Source organism: Anticarsia gemmatalis, chromosome 17 (genome assembly GCF_050436995.1).
Source record: "Anticarsia gemmatalis isolate Benzon Research Colony breed Stoneville strain chromosome 17, ilAntGemm2 primary, whole genome shotgun sequence".
In the NCBI taxonomy this organism is placed as follows: Eukaryota; Metazoa; Arthropoda; class Insecta; order Lepidoptera; family Erebidae; genus Anticarsia; species Anticarsia gemmatalis.
The window spans coordinates 11,885,976-11,910,332 of record NC_134761.1 but is presented as its reverse complement, the minus strand read 5'-3'; the positions used below and the strand labels follow the sequence as shown (position 1 = coordinate 11,910,332).

Genomic DNA, 24,357 nt, shown 5'->3' with positions numbered 1-24,357 from the left:
TCACATAACAAAATAGAGGCGTAACATACGTGTACATTTTTATGGTACCGTAAAACGGGGTGAATAGAAACAATTTTCAACTTTGTCCTAAAAATTTGTAGCGAATAACTTGTTATTTTTATTGTCAGGTTGTTTTATATCATGTCCGGTGCCATGAAGAAAGAGTTAAAACCATATTTGTCCAAAAATATGCATAGTTTTACGATATTTCATAAAAAAAATGGTCAATTTCTATTCACCCAGCGATAGGGGTGAATCGAAACGACCAAAGGGGTGATATTGTATCTTTATAGATAAATATACACCTAAAGAGATAAACACTCCAAACAACTCATTAGAAAAGAAATTCCACTTTAAATCCAAAGTTTTGAAAAAAATGTATGGACCATTAAGGCATTCGAGGACGGTTGACTTTGAAGCAATTTTTTGGGTATAAATATCAATTTAAACAATTATGACACCGCAGAGAAGTAATATCGACGTGTAATCATTTCAAATTTGAACAAAATTCTTAAACGAGGAGTACTCAAACATTGGGCTTGAAAACTTTCCTGATTTTTTTTCTATTCACCCCGCGAATTCTATTCACCCCGTTTTACGGTACCTATCTAGATAGGTAGGTAGTCTCAGTAGTTCGTAGGAGATTATCTGCGCAAAGTACATTATTTATTAGCAAATCATGAAGAAACTGAATTATTTCCGTTTGTCCTGATATTATGCTCAAAAATATTTTCTTCTTTTTCTTGTTCTTATCCCAAGTTACAGTCGTCAAAATATGTTTTCATAAAACACTTTGTAAAGGGGATTTGGCTTATGTTTTTACAGCCAGCCTAACATCGAGAATCCTCGATAATCCTCCTTGAGATAATTAATAATTATGCTCGATAATAATAATAGAATTTTTTTTTTACTCATCCCAGTATCATTGCATATTCAAGAAATTTTATACCTAACTCACTAGAAGCAAATCTGGCTTCGCCCGTGGCGACCGGTTTAAACAGTTATTTCAAATAATCCTTTACAACATTTACACATAAACCTTCCTCTTGAATCACCCTCTCTATTAAAAAAACTGCAACTATTGTGATGTGTGGCGACGACGGTCTGTCTTCTACTGCTAGAGGGGGCAAAGATTTACTTTTCTTTCAAAACAGTAACTGACGTCGGTCGAGATAAAGATTTATGGAATAGTGATTAACTATAATTCACATGATTTAAATGTAATTCCAGCCGAGGCGGCGACCTACGCACACCGTTAGAAGCGTGGCGTCGAAGGAAAATAAGATTTTGCCATACTGATGATGACATGATTGTTCTCTTGAACTGCGACAGTCCTCAGCCTGGGACACGCTTTTTCAGAAAAAGTTTACATCGGTGAAAGTCAAAGTTTGCAAGCTACTGCTGAAAAAATAAAACAGAGGGTACCTACCCATACAATCAAGTTATAAATGTAGGTGACGAGGCGAGTTGATGCTGTCGTTGTTATGTCTCTTCGCAATTATATCCAATTAATGCATTTTAATTATTGTTTTACAGCCTACAGCGACATTCAAACACAAAGTTTTTTGCGGCTATACATATTATGTATTTTACCTTAGAGACTTAAAACTACACGATTATCTGTCGTCACGACATAGTGGGAACGATAGATAAAGATACGAGGTCTTGCTTGGACTTGGGTCGTAGACATTAAAAAACACAAGATTTTCAAAAAACAATTTTTATTAACGCCATCATGACTATTACACAATAGACTTGATTGATTGTTTTTATCACAGAATCGATCCTTAGAATAGTTAACAAGTAATAGTTTTTGGTTCGAATACAAAATACATAACCAGAATTTGTTCCTGATAAATACAAAGCGCAGGAACATATTATGAACAACAGGAATGTTAAAAAACAAGACTACGTTAATGCGAGCGATAACTGAGGGCTTAAAATAGGTCTAATACAATCTTAAACCCGATCTGGCCCGTAACCTTATCCAGCATTGTCGTGTATGTTCAGACGTAAACCCTGGATGAGAGCCGACCTCGTATAAGAGATTCATTGATTATATCGTTTAATCAGATTTCAAAGCATTAAATATTCTTAAGTAGTTTAGTAAAAAAAAGTCACGAAGACAAGCACACGCAGTACGTCACACGTAATGCATGAGCCGTGTCGATAATTCTTAATCCTAAATATAAAGTCAACTTACAATAGCCTTAACTTAAACATTTAAATGCAACGCAGCAATTTATCAGCGTTTACTATGTATGTATGTATATGTGAGCGAACAGCACGACATCTGAGCTGAGGTAGTTTGTTACATCAGAGGCACTTGTGTGAAATGGTATATTTCTCGCGGTAGAATTAGGTGCTAAACCCTGGCGGCGGTTGCAGTACGCCTGGCGGGGAGTGCATAGGGACTGGCACGGGCATGGCACGCCCCATAGCACCCACCATGAACCAGTGCGCCGCTGCCGGGTTGACGTGGCTTAGCACGCGGTACGTCTCACACTCCGCCATGCTCAGTGTCACGCCTGGCGTCGGCCCCGACCCGCAGTACGGCGGTGGAGGCGGCAACGGGGGACCCGCCATGAACCCGGGCATCGGCCTGGGGTAAGGCGGATATGGGTGCGGGGGGCTCATAAGTGGGGGGCGTCGAAGCGGGACACCACACCCTGTCGGCCTCTGCCCCAGCAGTGAAGGCGGTGAAGGCCGGAATGGAGATCCGGGCACGTACACGGGCGCGTCCGGGGACAACTGCTGCAGTGTGATTGTTTTTGGAGAGATAGCCACCTGAGCAGGCCTTGAATCAACAGGTTTGGCCTGGCACAGCGCTGGTGCAGACTTTGGTGTAGTCTCCGGAAGGAGCAAAGGTATTTGCGTCGTCAGTTCAGGCGTCGATACTGATTCGATAGTCTCCGAAGCGCGTTCTTCTATGGCCTTCGGAGGGAAAACGAGAGTAGGCTCCGACGTCGCGGGCTCGGTGACGACCGGTAGCGACGCCATGAGAAGCGGCAGTCCAGTGGATGGAGCGGGCTGTACACGCGGTTGTTGATCAGCAGACGAAGGGATCAGTAAGGGCGGGTGTAGTCCAGTAGACGAAGCCGGCTCTGAGGCCGGTGGCAGTCCAATAGATGAAGCGGATCTTACAGGCGGGTTCAGTCCAGTAGATGCAGCAGGTTGTAGGGGCACTTGTAATCCAGTAGACGAAGCGGGTCTTAGGGGTAGTGAAGTAGACAAAGTGGGCTGTAGAGGCGGGTGCAGTGAAGTAGGCGTAGTGGGCTGCAGGGGCTCGGGCAGGCACGACGGCAAGGAAGGCTCGAAGAGAACCGCGGGCGAGAGGGGGGGCGAGGGCGCGAGGGGAGGCGTGGGCGCGGGCGGCGGCTCCGGCAGCACGGAGGGCACGTGGCGGCGGTAGGCCTCCACGTAGTCGAGCGCGATGCCGTCGCGCAGGTACGCGTGTATCTCGGCGTAGTTGGGCGTGTCGCCGCTCTCCAGAGCTTCGAACCTCGGGTACAGGTACACGTCCAGCGTCTGCAACACGCGAGCAGAGTTAGCGCCGCGTCCCTCCTCGCCCCCACTCGACCCGCGCCGCCGCCCTGCCCCGAGGTTCGAGCGTAAACACCGGGCATCACCGATACCCACAGAGTCGCCGTCGAGCTGCCATCAAAGGGACGGTTCGAGCGACTTGTAATACTTCTCGGCTAACTGTAATCGACGGCGGAGAGCGGGGGCGGTGAGGGCGGCCGCGGCGGAGCTCGGCGCAGTCGCGGGGGATCGGCGGAGCGGCGCCGGGGCGCGGGGCGCAGCGGGTCCGGGCCGTGCGACGGGCCCGGGGCCCGCGGCTGGCTCGCGGGACGCGGCCGAAGCCGCCGCCAGCCGCGCCTGTAGCGCTGCTTTGCGTTGCAGGTGCGCGGCGGGCCCGGTAGGAGCGGGCGCGGGGGGCTCGAGCTCCGCGTCCCACGTGCTCAGACGGCGCGGCGCGCGGCCCACCACCTCGGAAGCGGAGGCGGACACGTCGCTGGTCGCGGGGCTGGAGCCACTCACCCGCAGCGCGGAGTCGGGGCGCGCGTCGGCGTGGCCCAGGCGCGTCAGCTCCGAGCCGATGCACACGTCGTCGGCGCCGCTCGTGTCGATGAGCAGCACCTCGGCGACGCGGTCGCGCCGGTCCACCGCCACGACGTTGGCCACGAGGCGGCGGTTGGCCACGAGGCGCAGGAAGGCCGTGCAGGCGGCGTGCGGCCAGCGCCAGCCGGCGGCGGAGGGTCGCACGGCCGCCAGGCGCGCCCGCAGCGCCTGCGCCGGCAGCCGCGCCCAGCGGCGCAGCAGCGGCTTGAGCGCCGCGGCGGGCACCGTGTCCACCGTGCCGTAGTCCACGTGCCGCACCTGCACATGCCACGCTTGTACTCGCTCCGTCACGGCGCACGCCGCGGGCGGGCGCGGACGCGCGGAGTGCTTACCTTGACGGTGTCGCTGTCGACGATCTTGACGATGAGCGAGCGGTGCCAGTCGTTCTCGTACACGGAGGAGCAGTAGTGGCCCACGCGCACGGCTCCGCGAGCGAGCACTCGCTCGCGACCCTCGTTGTTGTAGTAGCGCCTGATGACCACACCCATGATCATTTTTACAACAATGACACAAAAAAACAAAGTACATACTGTTGCAATCGGCACATAATAACTTGAAACAGATCATCATAGATCAAGATCATAATAGGTTCATAATCATCTAAGATCAAACAAACAGTGTTGTACAGATACGTACGTCATATCATCCATCATGTCTTCCATGGCAATGTTATAGTTGTCTCCGAGGCGGATGAACCAGAAATGTGAGGGGGAGTACACCTCGCCCACGATCACAGCCACCATGGCACCGGGCCGGAAGTCATTCAACGATGGTGTTTCAATACTCTCCATGAATTGGATGCAGTCCTCCGGGAACACATCTGGATCCTGTTTAAATTAATGAATGATATGACTAGTTTACTGGTGAGATGGCAAAGCAGTCAAACTCAAGACAAATAGCTGTCTTTGCCCTCCAACACAAACCCATATTTTAAATGATTTTATAATTATAATATTCATTGCCTCATAATTTGAAATTCATTAAACAAATCCACAAAGACATTGTGTTATGTCTTGCATAAGTAGATCTAGTACCTATCATACCTATCATAGTGCAATAAATCTTTTAAAATAATAATTTAGACAACATTCCATGACAGGATGTCTCCTTATTAACTTGTGACAGCAACTTTCATTTTGTAAGCATTTTACTATCTTATCTTACAAAAATTATATAACTTGACACTATGCTTGTACTAAGTACTAAAACGACACACGCTAAATAATTCTTAACAATTTAATAACTATATGTTTAATGATTGTTACGAACAGGCATCTTGAAGTGACGACAAATCGTGTTTAGTATGCACCAGTTCCAATTTATTGGACTTTCTAAATATTTTAAGGAAACAAGAAAAGGGGAAAAATAACACCAAAATACGTAAACGAGAGCGGAACTGAAAGACGCCGTAGCCGTAGACAAAGTTAACGGTCACGTATCATAGCAAACTTCTATTAATGAATTAAAATCCTTTCGTTTGCATCTTGTAAATTAAAAGCTATGTGAATTAAGTACTGAGCATAGTGATTGTACATCGATAATAATTCTGCAGGTATATTTTGTATCTCACCGGTAATAATAACTGCATGATTACAAAACAATGTCCAGCAAAGTTTTCCTACGACTATTCTTGTCGCAAATCACTCATGCACTTTTCGTCAATACTGGTAAAGTTGTTTGTTTTAAAATATATCTTCTATTCTACCAACTACTTTTTTAAATACAGGGTAGCCGAGAAAGCCCTAAATATTTTTTTTATTCCGAAGTTGTCACTGTCAAGTTTATCAACTTGGCGTTCCGTCACTAGGGATGCTCTACTCGAATCGATTAGATATTACCTATGTCATATAAAATCAATATACCTAGATTGATATGTCGAAAAGATTCATTTTAATAGGTTTAAACTAAAGTGACATATTTTATATTGTACCTATGAAATACAGTAGCTGTAGCTACTTCACGAAGAATTGAAATGCACTAAAATAGGGTCGGCAAACTTGATAATTATATTAGATTTAGATAACCGCATATTTTTTAAGTAACTGTTTTGTTTTTGTAACTTTAATTAAACATCGCAATGCAAAAACATCGATACCTTTATGTATGAAATAAAAACATCGATCAACGACCAAAAAAATCTTTGTACAGAAAACATTTTGTCAAAAACACCTTAATATTGCAAAAGTATGATAATAATTCTGAGCACTTACAAAATCTATACCAGGTAGTGCGTCTTCAGAGTCAGCACGTTGCGAGGTGTGCACAGTTGGTGGTAAGCAACGTCGGAGTTGTGGCCGGGGCGTGGCGCAAGTGGGGGTGGCGCGCGTCTTCTCCTGCAGCAGCCAGTCGCCCGTGTCCACCTGCCGAGTGATTGCCACCCTGCCCTCTAAGCTGTACATCAAGCTGACAATGCTTGTGTAACCATAGCGAGTGAAGTTCAAGTCATGGTTGTACTTTTCCCTGTTGACAAAAAACTTGATGTTATATTTGAATTGCAATATTATTGAGTTTGTTTCACTCGAATCGTAGCAGTAACAGTGTATGCAAGGAAAGCTTGTCAGGCATGTAGAAACATAAATTGTCAATAAATAGTTTTAAGAAAACAGCTGCGAACTTTATTTTAGAGTTGTAAGAATAGAAAAGTTACTTTTGTAAGACAGGTGATACTTAACAAAAATGAGCCTCTCATGAGAGGAGCTATAACTCAACTAAAATATCATAATAATATGTGAATGTCACTCCTTTTTATATAATGAAGCAATGAATAAAGGACACTATAAAATGCTCACCTGTATAGTCTTATGAGATCTGTGCACCACACACCATTCTGTGCTTCAGAGATTATTTCTAATATCTGCAATTTTAGCTGCTCTAATTGTTGTGCTTTTGCACTAAGACCACCTAAAAAAATAATTAAAAGTATACATCTCTGATACCAAGTGTATTATCAGGTAGCAAGTATGTTGATATGTCAAAAAAAACAAAATTATGAATAAGTGAATTAAATGAATATGATTTAAGTATGTACATACTACTGCTGATTTAATTATAATTTCAGGAATAATTAATTTTTTCCAGTAGATTCTCTATACAATTAAATTACATATATGTGAAATTGTTAATGTATTCAGTTAAGTATTATCTGGTAATAGACGACCAAACCTTAGTGAATCGGTGAGTTTCAGGCCAAGTTTGATGTAAAATGTAATAATGAAAATGAATTTGTATAAAGTTTGGAATACCAAGCAAAAAAATGCATACAAGATTTACTAAATGCATTCACATGCTTTTTGCAGCAAATAAAACAAAATAAAATGGTGTCCAAACATAGGACAAACAGGCAATGGCAGGCATTTGAAGTAAAATAAAAGTGCTTAGCTATGAGCATGTGAAACAATTCTATTGAGTTTATCTTTACAATATTCCCACTGCACTTACTGGAAGATGTATGTCTGCCTGAGTCATCATCGGGTAAACCTTTGCCATTGTGAATAAATGTGTCGTCATCCAAATGTTGGGAACTATTATAAGCTGGCAGTCTTTTTTTGAGAAAGTTCTTTACAGCATTGCTAGATAACTTATTATCTAAGTGATTTTCTTCTGGCTCACTGTCAGTACTGATTCTGTTTTTAAATATTTTGTCATTGTACAGGGCTGGTGTGTTACCATTAAGATCCGGTATATCTGTGCCATAGGTAGGGGTACTCTCAGGCAAAGGATTCCTGACAATTGGTTTAATTGGTGGTTCTGTTTTTCCTACTTGACGGTTTTCATTAAATGTCTTAGTGATGAGATTGCCCGCAGAAGCATTGACTACATCTTCTAAAACACTTCTGCGTTTTGGACCACTGTAAGTAATGTCACTAATTAACAGCATCAAGTACATATTTTCGCATAGCACAGTAATAAAATCAAGTATCAGATATTGACATAGCAATGCCTAACAACAAAATAAAAGAATGTAAGACTATAATCTGCTGGTAGCTTAATTTATATTCATTTTCAGATTATGTGGAATGTGCATACACTTACAATCTTCCACTGCTGGGTGCTTTCTGCTTTTGTACAAACTTGTCAATATGTTTTAATGTGTCCGGTACTATCAGAGTGAGGACAGGATTGCTAGGTGCTCCACTGAACTGTGAATGCAAAACAAAATTTTACAATATGGTTCAGGACACTTAAAATGTTACGAAATTTTCAAGGTAATGGCTTACCAGAAAACAATCACTGAAGCGCTCCCTGAGAAACTCAACTGGGTTTTTGTAACCATATTTATGATAGGGTACTGGTTGACCTACAATTTCCCGATAGTCCCTCGTCAATGATCGCACGTCTACCTGCTTCGGATTCGAAACCACGACTGCTCTGAGCTTTTTCTTTATCTCTTCTATATCTTTGTCCATTTTTGATAAACCTTTAAAAAACTAATGGAAGAGGAGACTAAAAGGTTATCATTTCACAAAATGTTGATTTTATAGACATCTCACTTTCTAAGAAACATAGTATATATTAGCATTTACGAATAACTTTATTTTGAACATCGCAGATTGCAGGTGCACGAGGTACCTACGTAGATTTATCTGTTACAATATGAAATAAACTTTTACAGACTATGACGATAATAATATCCGCTAATTAACTTATTTTTGATAACATTAGATACATAACTGGCAAAACCTTAATTTATTTTCGATTTATTACATAGCTTGCTAGTAACAACAAGGCAGCAAACGCAGCGTTTCCGTGTGAATATAATCAACTATCAAGTGCAATGAAATGTCACTTGTCAGCTAAACAAGTGGAAATAAAATAATTTTGTTAATGGCAAAAAAAACATTTTGCGGCAGATTAGAGAATATATTTAAAAGTTATATCATGTTCTTATCTACATAACTCGCTTCAAGTTAGTTTTGAATATATTATTATACAAGTATTAATTTAATAAAATCGAAAAATCAAAGACAATTATGTCATGACAGTGACAATCTTTTGTCATTTTAAGACTTGTCAAATCTGTCACTTTACGATTCTTGTTTTGATGGAGTGTGGTTGCTAAAATCCGATTGAATTACGTAAGGTTAATACGAATTTGTTGATATTAGTACGCTTAGAATGTCGATTTTATTGAAACGCGCCATTGGCGCTGGCTGCAGTTTGGGACGCAATGTTTTAAACAATGTTAAGAGCCCTGTGGTCCAGCGTGTGGTCGCAAAATCCGATCAAGCAACTCCCCCAGCGGAGACTCGACCGACTGTTGCCAAGTTTGACCCTCTGCAGAAGTCCCAGCTCGTAGACTTCGGTAAATATATCGCCGAATGTATGCCCAAGTATGTGCAGAAAGTGCAACTGACCGCGGGAAACGAATTAGAAGTTCTCGTGCCTCCAGAGGGTGTCCTCCCCGTGTTGCAGTTCTTGAAAGATCATCACAGCGCGCAGTTCACTAACCTCGTCGATATCGCGGGCATGGATGTTCCCAACCGTGCTTACAGATTCGAAATTATTTACAATCTGTTATCTCTGCGCTACAACTCGAGGATTCGTGTGAAGACATACACCGACGAGCTCAGTCCTATTGAATCAGCCAATGACGTGTTTAAGGCTGCTAACTGGTACGAACGCGAAATTTGGGACATGTATGGTGTGTTCTTTGCTAACCACCCTGACTTGAGAAGAATTTTGACTGACTATGGCTTTGAGGGTCATCCCTTCAGGAAGGACTTCCCTCTCAGTGGCTATGTGGAGGTACGTTATGATGATGAGCAGAAGCGTGTGGTGGTGGAGCCTTTGGAGCTGGCCCAGGAGTTCCGTCGCTTTGAACTGAGTGCTCCGTGGGAACAGTTCCCCAACTTCCGCAGTAACCCTGCATCTGAAGAGGTTACCAACCCTGGAGATGACACACCCAAACAGTAATAGAATATTATTTAATGTCAACTAGCTTATTAAATCAATGTAAATAAAAATTCCCTAAAAAGCAGTTGTGATTTGTTATTGTAGTGCAGTAAATACAATGATACACTAATGATTTTTTACTACAAGTGTGTTCCACACGCTTAGCTATACAATGTTATCTTTATGCAATCTATTATAGATAATAGTTTCCATTGTGAAGATGTTCATTGAGTAGTACAAAATATAAATTATTCCCAAGAATGTTTTGTTTTATAATTGGGTACATGTCTAGAAACAATGATGGCCTCTAACAATAGGCTAGAGCTACAAGCCATTGTGCATGTGAGTTTCTTAACAGGTTAAGTCGTCTGTACTGTATTAGACTCTGAACTATGCATTTTATCATTAACAGTTTAAAATGTTTTATAGGTAATAGAGGGAACTGAACTGACATAACTCCATAAATCAATACATTTTGTTAAAGGTTTATCTAAGGAAATAGCCATCTGTTTCCACAGAGTACTTTACAAGAACATTTAAAATATCAAAATGTTTGTCTGATTAGTTGATATATAAGAGTGTAGTAGGTAGTCCAAAACTGTAACATATTCTCATTTTAGATTTTGCTATTGCCATAAGACTTGTTAAATCTCAATCAAAAATGACTGTTGAGTTAGAAGAGCTGGCAAGAAACTGGCCACTCTTTTAATTGCCAAATAGTTTTTTTTACAATATATCTATCCCTGTCTTGTATGTTTTAGGGACAGTATATACAGGAGATTTATTTGGCCTTTAGATGATTTATTTATTTATTCAAAACACAGATTACAGTTAATAAAATGTGAAAACAATATTAATTATCAGATTTAGTTCTAAACTGCACCCTAAAAACGTGAACCTTATATTTTTATCAAAAAAAAATATTAAGCTAGGATTTAAATAAGTATATGAAAAAAAAGTCAAAGCCCTTAGAACTACATATTTATTTATTAGTAACTGAAAGCCAGGTACAATAAAAATCATTTAGTCTAGATTCAATGTATTTATTAAACACTGTAGACAATGGCGAGTGTTACATCTACCGTCTATAGCGGTATCTCTTGAAGTGGAACCACAGCTGGAAGATGTTGTTGTGGAAGTGGCAGCGGAAGCCGCGCTTGTACGAGTACTCCCACTCGCGGTTGACGATCTTGAACGCGATGTCTTCGTACGGAGGACCCGCGTGGAACCGGAGCACTGCGAAGTCTGGGTTCTCTGGACATGGTTTCTGGAAGAAAGAAAGATTTTGTAAGTTGTTCCTTTGCAACAAATGGAATACTTACTATGTCGAAAAAATATAATCGATCCTTTATTTCGCTTACCATGGGCTAGTAGATCATACAAATATTTGTTTCAAGTGGGTAGGATAGGAAGCAACAGCAAGTATTCTTAAAGGGGTCAAAGTGAAGGTAGTTAAGTTAAAGTGCTTACGAGTGAGAACTCTGGCGTGGCGTTCTTGTCAATGAGGTCTGGGTAGAAAATGTTGAACTTGTAGCCCTGCACGATCTTGGGCGGCGGGTTGTCCATGTCGTAGTGAGTCTGATTGTACTTGTTCCACTCGAACCCAGTGTGTACTCTGTAAACGCAAATATTGAGTTATACACGGAAACTTTTAAACAAAATTTATTATTAGCCGTTTGTTTTTGTGGCCTGAATGTTGGTAGGTAGTCAGCAATTTTGGGTCACGACAAGAACTAAATTTTTTTGTTACCTGTTGAAGTAGCGCGGCTTCCTGGGCCGGTACTTGTCGGCCCACAGACAGGGCTGGTCGGGCAGCGCGTGCTCCACGCTGAACTGCACCTCGTCCGCCGACGAGCCCATCGCGCGACGAGCCACGCGCTCCAGCGACCCGCCCGGCGCCGCCGCCGCGCTGGTAGCCGCCTGCTGGGATTGTGCCATCTAATTAATATACTGCACTAAAACGATGCTTGTTAATAATACTCACTATATTGTAACATACCTGTGAGTTAGCCAGATCTCTTTGAGCGTGTAACCGTGCCCTGAGATAGGCGAGTCGTTGCGTATCGTCGGCCGGTTCGGTGAGCAAGGTGCCGGGCTCCAGGGCGGTGGGCACGAGCAGCACGGGCGAGTACCGGCCGCTGGCGTACAGCTCCGTGCAGGCGGAGTGCTCGGCGCCGGACTCCGCGCTGTCCGACACCTCGGCCTTCTCCGCCCTCTCCGCTCGCTCGGCTTGTTCGGCGAGCTCTGACGCTTCGGCTTGTGCACTACTTGAAGGCTCTGGAGCTGATTCTTCGGCAGGTGATTGTGACCTGAATATGAAAATAATGTGAAATGATATCGAACAATAAACATATTTAAAATAATAACCACGAATTAAACAATAATTTTAAGATAAATCCTAATGGAATGGTAACAAGAAGACAACTGTTTTCCAAAACACATAATATAAATGGTAAAATATACAAAAGCGGACTTAATTTCCTCGAATATAAACTTCACTCCCACATCTTTAAGTTATCATTTGAATAAAGTGATATCTTACTGTCCAGGCTCCTCCTTGACGTCAGCTCCACTGACGGGCTGCACTCCCTGCTCCTGCTTGAGCAGCTGCAGCTTGCGCCGCAGGTTGTTCTGGTGGCGGTCGCGGAGACGCGCGCGGGACATGTGAGCTGAACATAACAAATATAAACATCTTCCACATTCAATAAAAAAAATTGAGATAGAAGCGGAAGTACGATGTAATTTTTATGTGATGGGTACCTTACTGCATCTAAAAATATGCACAGTTCTAAAAGTACAAAACAAATCAAAGCATTTTTTTATAAATATAATAATATGACTTTTAAAGTAACCAAGTAAAATAAACAGCAGGTATTACCTTTAAGCTGACTGAGCAGACTTTCCCAGTAGCCGACATCAACACCGTCGCGTCTGCCGCTAATCTTCTGCTCGATTTGAGTCTGTAGCGCTTCTAGCTGAGCGCCAGTCTTGCCTTTGAATATCTAAAAACAAACATTATTATTTTAGTAATGCAACACAATGACAAGTTATCTTCTGCTAGGTACCCCGTGTGTCTATGTAAAAGAGTCGATAGATTCCATTTCAAGTGTTGACCAATAGACCTATAGTGATAATATGGCCCACTCCAATCTATCGTCAAACAGTCTAACAATGCATGTAACATTTGACTTCGGTAGAAAGTTCATGCATAATAAGTAGATCATGTGAGTGCTTAAAATGTAAAATACTACCAAGATCAAAGATATTTGCACACTCACACTCACACAGACCCTACAGGTTAACTGTGGAGTCTGGTTTGACTGATGGAGAAATGGATCAGTTAAAGTAATGTGTATATATTGAGCTAGGTGTAGGCGTGGCTCGTACCAGCGTGACGTCGTCGGCCACGGCCTGGTGCACGCCGTCGCGGCGCGCGTCGGGCGCGGCCACGCGGCGCAGCTTGTTGAGCTCGTCCAGCACGATGGTCTGCACGTCCTCCCAGTACGACACGTTCGCGTTGTTCTCCAGCTCCTTGTACACCTGCACACGCATATTATAATTATGTTAATATACCCTATGTGTGTGAACCTAGAAGAAGAACCAGAACAAACATTATATTATTCTTTTATTTTTCTTTAAAGACAATTTCCGCACTAAGACTTGCTCTTGTGTCGCAGAGACCTATACAATCATATGAACAATGGGCACAAAGTACAACCATACCCGATTCAACTATTTGTGGATCACATAAACAAATTGTTCCACGTGAGAGTTGAACCCATGACCTCCCAACGCAATGGTAGTGGCGTAGCAACCACTTAACAACTGCGCCACGGAGGCCAGTGAATTTTGCAGTATAAATAGAAATATTTAAATAAAGGATCCTATTAGCAATAAGATATAAAAGAAATGTAATAAGTGAGTACCTTGATATCTTCCAGCAAGTCCTCAAGATCTTGTGTCTGCAGTCCATTGAGATATGTGTATGGTTCATGCATCTCTAACGCGTCGACACACTCCTCCGAACTCACGTACCAAGCTAGCAGATCTATTGGCTTTGCTGTAAAATAAAACACAATAAGAAATCACAAAGAAGTTCATTACAAAACTTGCAATACAGTAAAAAATGACAAAGTTTAACATAATTTTGTAAATCGATGTGTGAAATAGCAAGATAGTTTTACAATTGGGTATAACAATTTTAGTAGTTTGTGTGACGTACCTCGTCCATCACGTATTCGAATCTGCGAGCGCAGTCGTGCCTGGTGCAGATGGAAGGCGTCCTCGTGCTTGGCCCACGTGTGGAACTGCAGCGCCTCCCGCGCCCGCGCCGCCGCCGCCGCGTCCGCCTCTCGCGCCGCACGCTCCGCCTCGCGCTCCAGACGTCGCTGCTTAACCTGTACATAAAAAACGCAAATATAATCAATAATACTTTTCCCCTGATACTAGGTGAAATTTGCCAGGCTTGCTTTGCTTAGAGTTCAAATATTTTAAAACTTCATAGTTTAACTAACATTAGAACTTTTCATTTGAAGAAGTCACCAGAACAAAAATTACAACAATTTACTTACCTTTTCTAACTCTATTTTGTTCTCCAACTGTTTCTGTCTGTTCAGTGCCTCCAGTTCATCTCTTGATACATTCTTCACTCCTTCCTTGGCCAGCTTCTTGCCCCACACAAAGGTATTAGTGAGAGCAGAATCTCCAAAGGGATTATCTTGATTGGTGTAGCACTGGTACTCATTGTCCCAACCCATACGCTCTCTGCGTTTACGCTCTTTCTCTTGCTTCTCTTTGAGACGACGAGCCCTAGAATTAAAATGTTATGTGGTAACTAACATTATTTACAATACAGACCTAAAAGACTAAATATTTGTTAAGAACTACCAGTATATCTAAAATTAAAGACAAAGGATAATTGGGGTATTTTATTGTATTAGATAAATAATTGAGAGTGAATTGAATTGTTGTTGGGATACAGTTACTGCAGTTTTAACAACAAATTATTGTTGGTTATTTACTTAGGATTGATGGCAGAATTTTCTCAATCAACTCTTCTATCAATAAACTGTTATCAAATCAATACCAACCTTTTCTCTTCAGGAGTTTCATTGGCTTTCATTTGTTCCTTCTGTTTCTTCTTCTCTTCCTTGAGCCTTGCGCGCTCAGCCTCAAGTCGCTGCAGTAGCTTCAGTTCATCATCACTGTCACTGCTTGAACTACTGCTAGAAGAATGCCTCTTCTTCTTTTTACTCTTTTTGTGCTTAGAACTGTGTCGTTCTCTGCTAGACGACCTGTGCTTTGATTTAGACTTCTTACGCGAGTGTGACCGCACTCTTTCGCGACTTTTGTGCTTTCTATCCTTACGGCGTTCCACTGATCTGCTACGGGAACGCCCGCGTCTTTGCACTTCGTGTCTTGATGACCTGCAAGTAATATTGAGAATTTTATAAAAAATAGAACAAATTGAACCAATAGTGTGATCTGCTGCTGTAATAATAGGTAATTATGGTCGCATTGTGAAATAAACACGAAAAAAGACATTGATTACTTGGTATGTACTTACATTCTGTTACTTATTCTTATAAATCACATTTGCACTAATGAGTGATATTGCCATGTACGGATTTTTTACAAATTAAACTTAAGAACAGGTACAACGATTATATTTCATTGCAATAAATCTTAAAATTCTTAAATTGCGTCTGGTGTTTGACGTTCTTTTTGTCACTTCACTGAATCAATGACGATGACAGTTTTGACGTTTAAAATTTTTGCATGGTAACCTTACTACTTTGCTAATTATGAAAAGTTAGGTAGGTACCTATAGCTACTTAGGAAATTTTTATTTAGGTAGCCGCTATAATATAGCTAAATTCCTTTATAACATTTATGTATTATATGTTTTTTCTTATAACCAAACACGGAGCCATTGATTCACAACAGACACAACCTGGAACGTATTTCATCTGCGGTTTTTCGTTATAGCATTGGGCAATGCAAAATGGTAACATTGAAATTTACAATTTACACAGCTGTCAAATTTGTTGACTGAAAGTTGAAAGTGTACGTGAGCATCTTTAATTTAATTATTGCAGTTAATGCAAGTTATTAAGCAATGTGTATAAAGGAAGTGTATCATAATTAATAGCTTTAAGAGTCTCTTAAAGTTTTTGTGTACAGATACATCAATTAAGGTAGTTTTAGTCGGTTTAGTACTACAGCTGTATTGCACAAGAAACTTTCAAAAATGTCCTTCTTGCGAGGCTCAGAGAACTATGTGTGGTGCACTACCAGCGTCCTGGGGAAGGGCGCTACAGGTGCGGTGTTCCAGGGCGTCAATAAAAATAATGGAGAACCGGTGGCGGTGAAGACATTCAATCAGCTCAGTCATATGAGACCGCACGATGTACAGATGAGAGAATTCGAAGTTCTGAAGAAAGTAAAACATGAGAACATCGTGAAACTGCTCGCGATCGAGGAGGAGCAGGAGGGGCGAGGGAAAGTGATCGTGATGGAACTGTGCACCGGCGGCAGTTTGTTCAACATTCTCGACGACCCTGAGAACACGTACGGCCTTCAAGAACACGAGTTTCTATTAGTGTTGGAGCACTTAACCGCGGGCATGAAACACTTGCGTGATAATAACTTGGTGCACAGAGATCTTAAGCCTGGTAATATAATGAAATATATCAATGAGGATGGTACTACTACTTATAAGTTGACAGACTTTGGTGCGGCGAGAGAGCTGCAGGAGGAGGAGCAGTTTGTGTCTCTGTATGGCACAGAGGAGTACTTGCACCCTGACATGTATGAGAGAGCTGTGCTCCGGAAACCTGTAGGGAAGAGCTTTGGGGCCACAGTAGACTTGTGGTCAATAGGAGTCACATTATACCATGTAGCTACTGGGCAGTTACCTTTTAGGCCTTATGGGGGAAGGAGGAACAAAGAAACTATGTTCTATATCACTACTAAAAAGGCTTCAGGAGTTATTTCAGTAAGTATTCCCAGCATAACTCTTAAAATGATAGTAAAATAAAGAGAAAATAAGGGAAAATATATAGTACTTCAATCAAAAGAGTATGATAAATATGTAACTTATGTAGTGAATAGTACTTGAGATTCCAGTGTAAAGTTTATCATTATTCAAATAATTGCAGGCAATTACTGTAAGACCTTGTCAGTTATACAATAATTACACACTTGCAATTATAAACAATACGCATGAAGGCATCTGTTAGCATTGAAAATCAATTTTTGATTTATTTTGTACATTTTTTTGTACAATTATTTATGTTCCTACAAATACCAGGCTCAAAAATAATTAGTAATTTGTAGCTTATATACAGTAAAATTTAAGAATAAGTACTAGAAGAAGTAATTACTATTTGTAATTTTCTTTTTTTAAATATTTATTTTTCAATATATTTTCTCCCATCTTCAGGGTACACAAACCACAGAGAATGGTCCAATAGAATGGGCAAGAGACCTGCCTTCCCACTGTCAACTCAGTGTAGGACTCCGCAAGCTGGTCACTCCTCTCCTTGCTGGCTTGCTGGAGGTAGACCCTCACAGGATATGGAGCTTTGAGAGATTCTTCTCAGAGGTCCAGATAGTGACATCAACAAAACCTGTGCATGTGTTCCATGTTAATAAAGCTGCTAGTCTTAAGGTAAGAAATTATTTTAACTTTCGAAAAAATATAGTCCAACTTATTACAAAGTGGACTCAGCCGACTGGGAGACAGCGACGAGGTAGACCCCGTAAAAGATGGAGAGACAAGCTTGACACCTTCACACCAGATAGAAGCAGACCGCAGGAGATAGGTTACAGTGGAAAACTATGGGGGAGGCCTTTACACAGCAGTTGGACGACACAGGCTTATAATAATAATAATTATTAGTACTACACTTAACTTCCTGATTGCAATCTTGACCTTCTTTTCATGATGAGCCTTTTTAAGTATACAATAACAGTGTGTTACTTAGTGTTAAAAAAAGAAGAAGTTTTAGTCTTCATTACCTAATAATTATATCAGAAATCATAAGCATGAAATATCTGAGCACTTGTGACCTTGATCACAACCATGAAACTTTCAGCAAGTGCAGTGTTAATGCATCTAAAAATACAACATCTGAATAAAACAGTTGTTTACAGCACAAATGTTTTAGGAAGTAGGTGGCACCGATTCAGACCTCTATTATCTTAACGAAATTACTGTAACCGTAATGTCGTTGGTTGCGCAACGTATCGTTACGTCCGACCCGGATTCACTGGCCGCTAACGAGGCTTACAGAACGACCAGCGCAACCATACAGCCATTGTCTTGAGCTCGCCGTTTTATGGAATGTTCACGCTTCAGTAGTCTTGTTTATTATCGTTAATTCCTATAATCAGCACGCGAAGTAATTGTTACGTTTGTATGGTTCGTTCATTGACACGTTGTTGGCTTTCCCTGTAGCAAACGTAGATACTCGTAGTAATGAGAGGTGATTATTACTTCCGAATCGTTTTGCAAAATTAATTTTGTAGTGAGCTAGAGGAATTTTCTGTTTAAGTACGTCGATCGCCAAATACCTCCTTTGTTATTATACTAGGTTCCGATTATTAAATGATAAAATTTTGATAATTACCTAATTGTAGAGTTAATATTTTTTATATGTGATTAAGTTACGTGTGTATTGTTGCTAGGTATTCTTAAAACCGGAGGAGAAGTATGAGCACTTACAAACATACATCTGTGAGCAGACGAGTGTGGTGGCCGAGTCACAGATCTTACTTTATAAAGACAAACTTATGCTTACAGAGGTTACAGACAATACGCCGGGTGAGTTGTACTGTTTTACGATTTCGAGTTTATTATAACATATAGAGATGTGAACGTAAGTTCCAAGGTAAGAATTATTTGAGTGAAGTAGTAAAACATGTTTTTTTTTTTAGGCAAGGACTACCCAGAGACGACAGCGGAAGAACCGTTACTGCTGTTCAATAAGAATAATAACAACGTGAGCATGGCGCCGGAGCCCGAGGTGCCCAAGTTTCCAGTGTTCCCGAACATCGTGTCCGTCGAGAACGACGCCAGTCAAGCGAAGGTATAGGAATTTAGTTGTTTATTTGTAGCGTGTATGATGTTAAATGTATGTTGTTTTTAACGAATGTTTGTCCCCCCCCCAGACGGCGTGCAGCGTGGGCCACGTGATCAAGCGGCGCATCGAGGCGGTGTGCGCGGCCTCCGTGCTGTGCGGCGCCGCCGTGGCGCGCTGGGGAGCGCTGCTCGGCGCCCGAGTACAGCGCGTGGCGGCGCGGGCCGAGGCGCTGCACGCGCATGCGCAGCTCGCGCACTCCACCGCACGCGCGCTCGACCTCGCCAAGCAGGCCGCCGCCGCCGCCAACAATGCACGAGGAGCACACGTGAGACATAAACTATTTTATTTTAAAATATTTTTTTATTATCAAATTACTGCATTTCATAAATAAATTTGACATTAGAATAATCTCTGAAATGCCTTACTTTACACGAATGATCGATACCGCTATGAAAGTATGACATGTCTTTCAAAACGATAATGAACTGTAAAATAATGTAGTATTTGTAAGTACGCAAGTTAACTATGCATTATATCTACGTACCCAGTGCACGTAACGCGTGTCCTTGCACGTAAAGCGTTAGTTACACTTATGTACGTTCGTATAAACCATAAAGTTGCCATTTTATTTTGCCCTAAAAAATGTTTAGGTATACATTTGAATTGAATAGCACGATTAACCCACTGGCAGAGTTCGTCAGGCGTAGGCAGCGCGGAGAGCTGGTCGGCGCGCGCGGCGCTGGTGGCGGGCGACGCCGCGTCGCTGCGGGCCGCCGCCGCCGCGCTGCAGCAGCGCCACGCGGCCGGCGCGCTGCGCAACGAGTGGGACTGCGCCGCCGCCGCCGCGCCCTGCCCCGCCGCCGCGCGCCTGCACATCAAGGTACTGTCGCTACTGTACACCACACACTGCTGCCCACCGCCGCCGCGCTGCAGCAGCGCCACGCGGCCGGCGCGCTGCGCAACGAGTGGGACTGCGCCGCCGCCGCCGCGCCCTGCCCCGCCGCCGCGCGCCTGCACATCAAGGTACTGTCGCTACTGTACACCACACACTGCTGCCCACCGCCGCCGCGCTGCAGCAGCGCCACGCGGCCGGCGCGCTGCGCAACGAGTGGGACTGCGCCGCCGCCGCCGCGCCCTGCCCCGCCGCCGCGCGCCTGCACATCAAGGTACTGTCGCTACTGTACACCACACACTGCTGCCCACCGCCGCCGCGCTGCAGCAGCGCCACGCGGCCGGCGCGCTGCGCAACGAGTGGGACTGCGCCGCCGCCGCCGCGCCCTGCCCCGCCGCCGCGCGCCTGCACATCAAGGTACTGTCGCTACTGTACACCACACACTGCTGCCCACCGCCGCCGCGCTGCAGCAGCGCCACGCGGCCGGCGCGCTGCGCAACGAGTGGGACTGCGCCGCCGCCGCCGCGCCCTGCCCCGCCGCCGCGCGCCTGCACATCAAGGTACTGTCGCTACTGTACACCACACACTGCTGCCCACCGCCGCCGCGCTGCAGCAGCGCCACGCGGCCGGCGCGCTGCGCAACGAGTGGGACTGCGCCGCCGCCGCCGCGCCCTGCCCCGCCGCCGCGCGCCTGCACATCAAGGTACTGTCGCTACTGTACACCACACACTGCTGCCCACCGCCGCCGCGCTGCAGCAGCGCCACGCGGCCGGCGCGCTGCGCAACGAGTGGGACTGCGCCGCCGCCGCCGCGCCCTGCCCCGCCGCCGCGCGCCTGCACATCAAGGTACTGTCGCTACTGTACACCACACACTGCTGCCCACCGCCGCCGCGCTGCAGCAGCGCCACGCGGCCGGCGCGCTGCGCAACGAGTGGGACTGCGCCGCCGCCGCCGCGCCCTGCCCCGCCGCCGCGCGCCTGCACATCAAGGTACTGTCGCTACTGTACACCACACACTGCTGCCCACCGCCGCCGCGCTGCAGCAGCGCCACGCGGCCGGCGCGCTGCGCAACGAGTGGGACTGCGCCGCCGCCGCCGCGCCCTGCCCCGCCGCCGCGCGCCTGCACATCAAGGTACTGTCGCTACTGTACACCACACACTGCTGCCCACCGCCGCCGCGCTGCAGCAGCGCCACGCGGCCGGCGCGCTGCGCAACGAGTGGGACTGCGCCGCCGCCGCCGCGCCCTGCCCCGCCGCCGCGCGCCTGCACATCAAGGTACTGTCGCTACTGTACACCACACACTGCTGCCCACCGCCGCCGCGCTGCAGCAGCGCCACGCGGCCGGCGCGCTGCGCAACGAGTGGGACTGCGCCGCCGCCGCCGCGCCCTGCCCCGCCGCCGCGCGCCTGCACATCAAGGTACTGTCGCTACTGTACACCACACACTGCTGCCCACCGCCGCCGCGCTGCAGCAGCGCCACGCGGCCGGCGCGCTGCGCAACGAGTGGGACTGCGCCGCCGCCGCCGCGCCCTGCCCCGCCGCCGCGCGCCTGCACATCAAGGTACTGTCGCTACTGTACACCACACACTGCTGCCCACCGCCGCCGCGCTGCAGCAGCGCCACGCGGCCGGCGCGCTGCGCAACGAGTGGGACTGCGCCGCCGCCGCCGCGCCCTGCCCCGCCGCCGCGCGCCTGCACATCAAGGTACCGTCGCCACTGAACACCACACACTGCTGCCCACCATCGAGCACTCATACGAGCTGTCGTGTCGCAGGCCCGCACGCTGGTGGAGCGGCTGCGCGACTCGTGGCAGCACCTGGTGCGGGACCGCGCCACGCGCTCGCTCACGTACAACGACGAGCAGTTCCACGTGCTGGAGCGCATCACCGTGGCCGAGACCGGCCGCCGCGCCAAGGCGCTGCTGCAGAAGGCCTCGCCGCTCGCCCGCGCGCGTGCTGATGCCATCGCAGACTGGTGAGTTCTCCTGAAAATTTATACACCGAAACCTATGTCACTGAACTGTAAAATTCGTGATCCTATTTTGTGTTGTCGTTTTTTTCTGTGTGTTTTCAGGTACAAAGTGGCTCAAACAGTGTACCTACAAACGCAGATATTGGACAAAGACGTGTCGAGCGCGGAACTAAAGCTTCTGACTTTAGCGGCTCGTCTGCAAGACGCCGAGCTTGCACTCAGAGACACCGTCGCGGACGTGCACGCTACTGTACGTATACGTTCACTAAAGTACTCCCCGTATAAACTCAAAGGTTACAATAGGATCTGATAATGTATTTTATATCGGCAGTGGACTGCATCGCGCATGAGTGCCGAACCAGAAAGTGCCGCTGCAGTAGACAGTGCACCTACGAAGCCCCCCACGCTGAAGGCGGGAGTGGGGGCCGGGGTGGCGGCGGGGGTGGGAGCACGCGGCGCGGGGCTGCGGGCGCTGCTGGCGGCGCACGACGAGCTGGCGGCGGCGCTGGCCGGCAACTCGGCGCTGCTGGCCACGCTCGACCACCTCACGCACCACCTGCAGCCCTAGCCACCACCGCGCCGGCGCACGCCCGACACGCCCCACACGTACGTACACACTACATAAACTAATTTTCCATGTTACAGTTCAAACTTGATTCAAAAGTTATCTTTTCCTAAGACTACGAGTACTTCCAATAACAAACCACTTATTATTGCAGCAACGACAACGCGAGCGCGACTCCATCCCGCACGTCAACGGCATCAACGTCGGAGTCAGTCGAGTCCTCGCACTCGACCGACTCAGTGGAGTCGAACGAGTCGGAGTCGGTGTGTGAAGGCACGTCGCTGGAGTCGGGCGCGCGCACTGTCATCTACGAGTCCAAGAGCCCGCTCAGCGACGTGCCCAGTGTCGCCAGTGTTGCCAGTGTCGCTAGCGACAACGTGCGGCGTAGCGGCAACGCGTCGTGTTGTGTCGCCTGAACTGTGTAGTGTGCTAAATATTTACTGTATGTGTATATAATATGTGTAACTGTGTAACTGCATACTGTGTGTGAATTTCCCAGTGAGACAAAATGCACTCTTTCTAGTGAGTGAGTTGATGTATGAAATGAACACTTGTTAAACTTTTGATATAATTTTATACTTTAATTTTAAATAAAGTCTACTTTATGAGAATCTTAGATAGTAAATCATACCCAGTGTGGTGATTGTATCAAATATGATATCCACAATTCATAATCATAAGAACTGTCTTACTCTGGATGAATACTTCTTTAGTTATTGTTGACTATTATTGTATTATTACTCGAATATAAGTTTTAAATGTTCCTTTCACTTGTGTAATCTTGCCAAATAAATAAGAACATGAAATCATTGCTTACAATTAAATAAAGTGTTGAATCTAATTAGTGATAAAATTTAATTGGACTGTCAAAAATATAATTTAAACATTCCTGCCAACAAGAACTGTTAGTAAATAGGATATATTAATTTAAAATTAAGTTTATAACGCACTAGTTTTTATTGTATGATAGTTAAGGCCAGTGATTTGGAATGCACATTCCGATCTCAAGTTGTTTCCTATCTTGTTATTATATAAGTTTAAAACGCACTGCATTCCTATAGTCTATGTATTGTTGTATATTTGATAGTTATAATGTAGATAAATAGTTACTATAGACCAACAACTTTGGAGAGAGCCTTTGTGCGTATGGTTTATGAAGAATATAATTAAAAATACTGCTCTCTTCTAAGTTGTTGGTCTATATAATCCATGGTTGTCCCACTGCAGGGTAAGGGTCTCTCGTAATGAGAGGGGCCTAAGTATAGTACCTATGTATAAATAAAATGGTGCTCTCTTATGTATAGTTAGTGCAATTCTATAAAATTGTATTAGATTTATAATTAAAATTGTACAACGATTTTTATAAAGTAATTCGCACATATTGAAATATACATGCTAATTATTATACTTACTATTTACTGTTTTATATTGTAAGTTGATAATATGTTAGTTTGTATATGGCGTTTAATAATAAGGCTGGTTTATTAAATGTTCTTCAGATAAGCCACAGTGATTTTAGTGTGGCTCAAAAGACAACTCTTCTCTTTACTACATCACTCTTACAGGCCGATAAAACGACCTTTCGATTAGCGAAAGGCCGCTTTATTCGCCGCACTCCCTATTGTAAAATAACGCTATAAAGTAGCAACAACTTCAAGCTGGTTTTACCCTACCAACTAGCATGTATATTTCAATAACATTTGAACATAATCAATCAATGTATAACATAATAGCAATAATATAAGTATTATACACAGTTATATAATGTAGATGTTTAATAGCAATCAATAATTATATGATGATCAAAATAAATAAAACTATCATTTGTA

The 24,357-nt window shown here is 44.6% G+C and overlaps 4 protein-coding genes across 4 annotated transcripts; 2 read left to right on the top strand and 2 right to left on the bottom strand.

The window, feature by feature from the left end:
• Positions 1–1,710: 1,710 nt before the first annotated feature.
• On the bottom strand, positions 1,711–8,894 carry LOC142980112 (tudor domain-containing protein 5-like). The gene is made up of 9 exons (XM_076125421.1): positions 8,340–8,894; positions 8,155–8,261; positions 7,561–7,970; positions 6,912–7,023; positions 6,333–6,582; positions 4,759–4,949; positions 4,455–4,593; positions 4,042–4,380; positions 1,711–3,528 (listed from the first exon to the last, which is right to left on the bottom strand). The coding sequence occupies exons 1-9, from the start codon at positions 8,526–8,528 to the stop codon at positions 2,359–2,361; spliced, it is 2,907 nt and encodes a 968-aa protein (XP_075981536.1). The 5' UTR covers positions 8,529–8,894; the 3' UTR covers positions 1,711–2,358.
• Positions 8,895–9,141: 247 nt separating this feature from the next.
• ND-30 (NADH:ubiquinone oxidoreductase core subunit S3) lies at positions 9,142–10,099 on the top strand. The gene has a single exon (XM_076125423.1). It carries the CDS (start codon positions 9,238–9,240, stop codon positions 10,033–10,035), a length of 798 nt encoding a protein of 265 aa, XP_075981538.1. The 5' UTR covers positions 9,142–9,237; the 3' UTR covers positions 10,036–10,099.
• Positions 10,100–11,000: 901 nt separating this feature from the next.
• On the bottom strand, positions 11,001–15,756 carry cactin (cactin, spliceosome C complex subunit). Its single transcript, XM_076125422.1, has 12 exons — positions 15,581–15,756; positions 15,105–15,440; positions 14,586–14,823; positions 14,237–14,411; positions 13,941–14,074; positions 13,402–13,554; positions 12,893–13,016; positions 12,557–12,683; positions 12,014–12,323; positions 11,765–11,937; positions 11,485–11,629; positions 11,001–11,281 (listed from the first exon to the last, which is right to left on the bottom strand). Coding segments are annotated over exons 1-12 (2,106 nt in total). The 5' UTR covers positions 15,583–15,756; the 3' UTR covers positions 11,001–11,092.
• Positions 15,757–16,035: 279 nt separating this feature from the next.
• On the top strand, positions 16,036–24,357 carry IKKepsilon (I-kappaB kinase epsilon). The gene is made up of 10 exons (XM_076124812.1): positions 16,036–17,011; positions 17,459–17,686; positions 18,706–18,841; positions 18,955–19,106; positions 19,189–19,425; positions 19,792–21,696; positions 21,767–21,966; positions 22,066–22,213; positions 22,295–22,569; positions 22,683–24,357. Exons 1-9 carry the CDS (start codon positions 16,265–16,267, stop codon positions 22,529–22,531), a joined length of 3,990 nt encoding a protein of 1,329 aa, XP_075980927.1. The 5' UTR covers positions 16,036–16,264; the 3' UTR covers positions 22,532–22,569; positions 22,683–24,357.

Coding starts and splice junctions, on each gene's coding strand:
- LOC142980112 (XM_076125421.1), bottom strand. CDS start 8,528: ATGGACAAAGATATAGAAGAGATAAAGAAAAAGCTCAGAGCAGTCGTG. Junction 8,262..8,339: donor GCTTCAGTGATTGTTTTCTG/GTAAGCCATTAC, acceptor TTGCATTCACAG/TTCAGTGGAGCACCTAGCAA. Junction 7,971..8,154: donor GCACCCAGCAGTGGAAGATT/GTAAGTGTATGC, acceptor CATTACTTACAG/TGGTCCAAAACGCAGAAGTG.
- ND-30 (XM_076125423.1), top strand. CDS start 9,238: ATGTCGATTTTATTGAAACGCGCCATTGGCGCTGGCTGCAGTTTGGGA.
- cactin (XM_076125422.1), bottom strand. Junction 13,555..13,940: donor ACTTGCTGGAAGATATCAAG/GTACTCACTTAT, acceptor ATGCGTGTGCAG/GTGTACAAGGAGCTGGAGAA. Junction 12,324..12,556: donor GTCAAGGAGGAGCCTGGACA/GTAAGATATCAC, acceptor TTTCATATTCAG/GTCACAATCACCTGCCGAAG.
- IKKepsilon (XM_076124812.1), top strand. CDS start 16,265: ATGTCCTTCTTGCGAGGCTCAGAGAACTATGTGTGGTGCACTACCAGC. Junction 17,012..17,458: donor AGGCTTCAGGAGTTATTTCA/GTAAGTATTCCC, acceptor TCCCATCTTCAG/GGTACACAAACCACAGAGAA. Junction 19,107..19,188: donor ACGACGCCAGTCAAGCGAAG/GTATAGGAATTT, acceptor TCCCCCCCCCAG/ACGGCGTGCAGCGTGGGCCA.